Consider the following 5681-nt stretch of genomic DNA (forward strand, 5'->3'; position numbering starts at 1 on the left):
ACTGGCCTGTGAATCTCTGAACCGCATGTTCCAGCGAGAGCAGACCGAACTGGTCGCACAGGTGACGCGCACACACTAGAGCAGGGGTTTTTTTTTTCTTCTTTTTTTTATTAATTTAAATTTGTTTTAGATTCATTTATACACTAGTATTCAAAAGATTGTATTTTTTTTTCTCCAAGGCTGCACTTAATTGTTGAAAGTACAGTAAAAAGAGTAAAATTGTCATATATTATTACTGTTTAAAACAGCTGTTTTATGTGAATATTAATTATTTACATTTTATTTTATTGATCATTTATTATTTTTATTATTAATATATTCTTTGTGACTGAATGTTGTCTGGAGTCAGGCTCTTCGAGTGGATCTGGTGCCGTACCTGCTGAAGCTGTTGGAGGGTGTCGGGTTGGAAACTCTTGAAAACCCATCAGCAACCAAAGCTCAGATCGTCAAAGCACTCAAATCCATGACCCGCAGCCTGCAGTTTGGAGAACAGGTGTGGTCCTGGTCCAGCAGCGCAGTAAAACCTCTGGAGCTAAGCCAGTGATGTGAAATGATGTGTGTGTGCTTTGTTTCAGGTTAATGAGATCCTCTCTCGTTCCACTGTGTGGAGTGCCTTCAAAGACCAGAAACACGACCTCTTCATCTCTGACTCCCAGACCGCAGGTTACCTGACAGGTGAGTCCAGCACAGCGCCTCGTATGAGGGAAGAGCAGAACCATACTTATGAAGCAAGATTAATGTAAACACAACCCACTGTGAACACTCTTGTAATTTGCGTCAACCTTTTTGAACTTTATGATTGATTATTTTAAGTTCAAGTGGTTTGTGTGTGTAGAAACTGCTTGCTTTCAGTTCCTTAAAGCATGCTGTGCCATCTACTGTTAAAACTAAGCTCAGAATCAATTTCAGAGAGAATTGCGATGCATTAATGAATCGATTTATCATTACAGCCCTGCTACTGACCCGTACTGAGTACTGAACCGTACTAACTACTGACCCCTACTAACCCCTAATGACCCTTACTGACCTGTACTGACTACTGACCCGTACTAACCCCTAATGACCCACACTAACCTGACTGACTACTGACCTGTACTAACTACTGACCCTTACTTATCCCTACTGACCCACACTGTTCTGTACTGACTACTGACCCATACTAACTACTGACCAGTACTAACCCCCTACTGACCTGTACTGACTACTGAGCCATACTAACCTCTAACGACTCTTACTGACCCATACTAACTACTGACCAGTACTAACCCCTACTGACCCTTACTGACCTGTACTGACTACTGAGCCATACTAACCTCTAACGACCCTTACTGACCCACACTAACCTGTACTGACCCGTACTAACCCCTAATGACCCTTACTGACCTGTACTTACTACTGACCTGTACTAACCCCTACTGACCCACACTAACCTGTACTGACTACTGACCTATACTTACTACTGACCCTTACTAATCCTTACTGACCCGCACTGACTACTGACCTGTACTCACTTGTACTGACCTGCACTGTCTACTGACCTGCACTGTCTACTGACCTGCACTGACTACTGACCTGCACTGTCTACTGACCTGCACTGACTACTGACCTGCACTGTCTACTGACCTGCACTGACTACTGACCTGCACTGACTACTGACCTGCACTGTCTGCTGACCTGCACTGTCTGCTGACCTGCACTGACTACTGACCTGCACTGACTACTGACCTGCACTGACTACTGACCTGTACTGACTACTGAGCCGTAGTGACTACTGACCTGCACTGACTACTTAGCCGTACTGATTGTGATTACTGACCTGCACTGACTACTGACCTGCAGTGTCTACTGACCTGCAGTGTCTACTGACCTGTACTGACTACTGACCTGTACTGACTACTGAGCCGTAGTGATTACTGACCTGCACTGACTACTGAGCCGTACTGATTGTGATTACTGACCTGCACTGACTACTGACCTGCACTGACTACTGACCTGCACTGACTACTGACCTGCACTGTCTACTGACCTGCACTGTCTACTTACCTGCACTGACTACTGACCTGCACTGACTACTGACCTGCACTGTCTACTGACCTGTACTGACTACTGAGCCGTACTGACTACTGACCTGCACTGTCTACTGACCTGCACTGACTACTGACCTGCACTGTCTACTGACCTGCACTGACTACTGACCACTGACCTGCACTGACTACTGACCTGCACTGACTACTGACCTGCACTGTCTACTGACCTGCACTGTCTACTGACCTGCACTGTCTGCTGACCTGTACTGACTACTGAGCCGTAGTGACTACTGACCTGCACTGACTACTGAGCCGTACTGATTGTGATTACTGACCTGCACTGACTACTGACCTGCACTGACTACTGACCTGCACTGACTACTGACCCGCACTGTCTACTGACCCGCACTGTCTACTGACCCGCACTGTCTACTGACCCGCACTGACTACTGACCCGCACTGACTACTGACCCGCACTGACTACTGACCCGCACTGTCTACTGACCCGCACTGACTACTGACCTGCACTGACTACTGAGCCGTACTGACTACTGACCTGCACTGACTACTGAGCCGTACTGATTGTGATTACTGACCTGCACTGACTACTGACCTGCACTGTCTACTGACCTGCACTGACTACTGAGCCGTACTGACTACTGACCTTTACTGACTAGTGACCTCCACTGACTACTGAGCCGTACTGATTTTGACTACTGACCTGCACTGACTACTGACCTGCACTGTCTACTGACCTGCACTGACTACTGACCTGTACTGACCTGCACTGACTACTGACCTGCACTGACTACTGACCTGCACTGTCTACTGAGCCGCACTGTCTACTGAGCCGCACTGACTACTGACCTGCACTGACTACTGACCTGCACTGACTACTGACCTGTACTGACCACTGACCTGTACTGACTCGTACTGACCCGCACTGACTAATGCTTACTCGCACTGACATGCACTGACTACTGACCTGTACTGACCTGTACTGACAAGAGCTGGTCTGATATGAGCTGCTCACTGTCTGGTCTTTCTGCTGTGGTTTCTGCATCTGCTGGTTCTGATGTCTGCTTGCTTCCTCTCTCTTTCTCTGCTTTCTTCTTTTCCCCTCTATCTCTCTCTCTCTCCCTCTCTTCAGGTGTGTCCACTCCGTCTCTCCTGGCGGGCAGCAGTCCGCTGCGCAGTGGGCTTTAATAGCTCACCTGTTTTCCCAGCCTCCTCTTTATTACTGTAAAGCAGGTAGACTCTCCTCTGATGGCTTCATCTCTCTTTCTGCATCATTTCATACTCATTTCCATCTGTTTCCGCTCTTCAGTGCAGCGCTGTAATCAGTGTTTGACACTGAAGGTCTCATTCACAGCCAGATATCAGTAGAACATTTCATCCTCATCTGTGATGTAATTTACTAAAGCTACATGATTAATCAAAATAAAACTGAAATTGTTAAATGAAAGTTAAATGCAATCTGTTAAACTAATTATCTGCGCTGTGTTTCAGTGAGTGGTGTCACTGTGTTCATTTACACGTGAGCAGCTCATGATCTGCCGGTGCTTTTAGCGTTTCAGTGTCCACTCCATCTGCATCTGTGATGAGATTGAGTTGCTTTAACATGGGAATGAAACTCTCCAAACATCGTCACAAACTTTTAATGAGAAGCACTTCTGATTAGAGATGCACCAATTGCAATTTTCTTGGCCAATTCTGATTTTTGTAAGTGTGACCTTCCGATAACGATATTTGCTCATCATAATTTCTTTCTAAGAACTGTAAGTGACAGCATACACAAACAAAAATTGTACTTTGTTCAATGCAAATCAATTTTTCTGAAATTGATACAATTCCCCAAATCTGGACTAAGCGCCCCGAGCTGTTTCTGCAGTGTATTCCACATCTTCTTGATTTGTCTGATGATGCTCATGATGCTGATAATGATGCTGATGATGATGCTGATAATGATGATGATGATGGTGTTCAGGTCCAGCAGTGGCAGGTTATCTGACAGCAGGCAGTGGCTCTACAGTGATGCCGAGTGTCCCGCCGCCCGTAGAAAATGACACCGGAGACTCATGAAACACCAGACGAACCTGGACACAGACAGACCGGCTCCATAGCACCACCATCCTGATCCTGATCCTGAGCAGAGAAGATGGAGTGACAGAGAGAGAGAGAGAGAGAGAGCGTCCATCCTCCTCCTGCACAGCGCTTCACTGATTCCTCTTTCATTTTATATCCAGTTGCATCTCATAAATCATTTCTTTCCATGGAGAGTAAAATAGTTTACTTTTGTATTGAGATATTTTTATGCGTTTATTTTGTCTCATTTTGGTGAGTTGATGAGTGGTGGCCATGTTGACTCTGATTCGTTGTCTTTTCCAGTCTCTTCGTCTTCCTGCGTCTCATATCTGTCCCGTCTCTACACACTTTCCATTTTCTAAAATGCTTCATGCATCTCTGTTCTTATTTTTATTCTGAAGTCCTCGAGTAAGTGCTTGCTATCAGAAGGAAAGAGAGCCTTGAGAAGGAACCTGTCAAACTGTGATTATTTGATTATGTGCCGCACTGCTTGAAATCTGTCCTGGTGTGTCTCTCATCCCATCGTGATGTAACCAACAAAAACCTTCCTTCCCCTGAAAGCACTCGACTATTTATACCTGAATAAATAAAGACCGACTCAAAGCGAGCGTCTGAAAGAACAAATTGTACTGACTCTGATTACAAATGTATGTGAAAGACTTGTGCAATTGTGAAATGTTAAATGTAATATGCGTACATAAACTTTCTATATTGAATGTACATTAATAAAAAGTAAATCAGTTGCACTTGTACATAAAATTTTAAGAATAAAAGGGAATCCACAGCTGTTGGGTTTTTGTTTTTCTTTCTGATGCACTTTAAGGAAAAATGAATCTCATTTTCAAAATACAATATCAGGACAGGTTTGCTTCTCTAATACTGTTGTGTGTGTGGGGGGGTGTGCAGATATTGTGTCCGGCTCATTTGATATGATGGAAAAAAATATATTGCAAACCTTTGGCATTCATTAGCTGAACTTAAAGAAAAAGAGAGAGAAAAAAACTGCACCAAACCGGTTTACCCAGTGTTTATGATTACAGAAATAAAACAATGCAATAACAATACAGAACGGATTGTTTTTATACATATAAATAACTGTCCGACTAGTACATTCAGTTCAAACACATCTGTTCTTACTTTAGAAATAAGGTGGATAGTCTGATGGTCAGGGTTCACGCATTATATTGCGTGTCCACACGAGGGCGACATATCTACTGTCCTGCACCTAAACTGACCAGCATGATGCTTTAGTAAATTAGTTTCCAGAAGCCCGTGTCAGTTCGTTCAAGAGAACAGTCTGTGGTCAATTTTGTGTCAGAGGTAAGTGTGAAGAGTGTTTGACTGCATCAGTGTGTGTGTCTCTTGTCTCTATCTCTCTCTCCCTCTCTCTCTGTCGTGTGTGTGTGTGTGTGTGTGTGTGTGTGTGTGTGTGTGTCTCCATATCAGAAAGTTTTCGTCAGTGCAGGTGCTGGAGTGGCTCTCTGATTCTCGAAGGCCCAGAACTTTACAGTCAATCACTGTGAGCCTCTGTCATGAGTTTAAAATATGCAGCTTTCACTTGATTTAGTA

General features: G+C 44.4%; 1 protein-coding gene across 3 annotated transcripts in view; it reads left to right on the forward strand.

Annotated features, from left to right (window-relative positions):
• LOC132123953 (dnaJ homolog subfamily C member 13-like) overlaps positions 1 to 4896 on the forward strand; it is a 59890-nt gene extending 54994 nt beyond the window's left edge. For 2 of the 3 annotated variants that reach the window (XM_059534643.1, XM_059534645.1), the window contains 4 exons: positions 1 to 61; positions 350 to 493; positions 576 to 675; positions 4015 to 4896. The exon at positions 1 to 61 is cut by the window's left edge and continues 80 nt beyond it. In XM_059534643.1, the coding sequence (XP_059390626.1) occupies positions 1 to 61; positions 350 to 493; positions 576 to 675; positions 4015 to 4109 (400 nt within the window). In that variant the 3' untranslated portion in view covers positions 4110 to 4896. Of the gene's footprint in view, positions 62 to 349; positions 494 to 575; positions 676 to 3177; positions 3279 to 4014 lie in introns of all 3 variants that reach the window. The other variant, XM_059534644.1, reaches the window with a different exon arrangement.
• Positions 4897 to 5681: the final 785 nt, after the last annotated feature.

The sequence above is a fragment of the Carassius carassius genome, chromosome 42 (assembly GCF_963082965.1).
Source record: "Carassius carassius chromosome 42, fCarCar2.1, whole genome shotgun sequence".
Taxonomy (NCBI): Eukaryota; Metazoa; Chordata; class Actinopteri; order Cypriniformes; family Cyprinidae; genus Carassius; species Carassius carassius.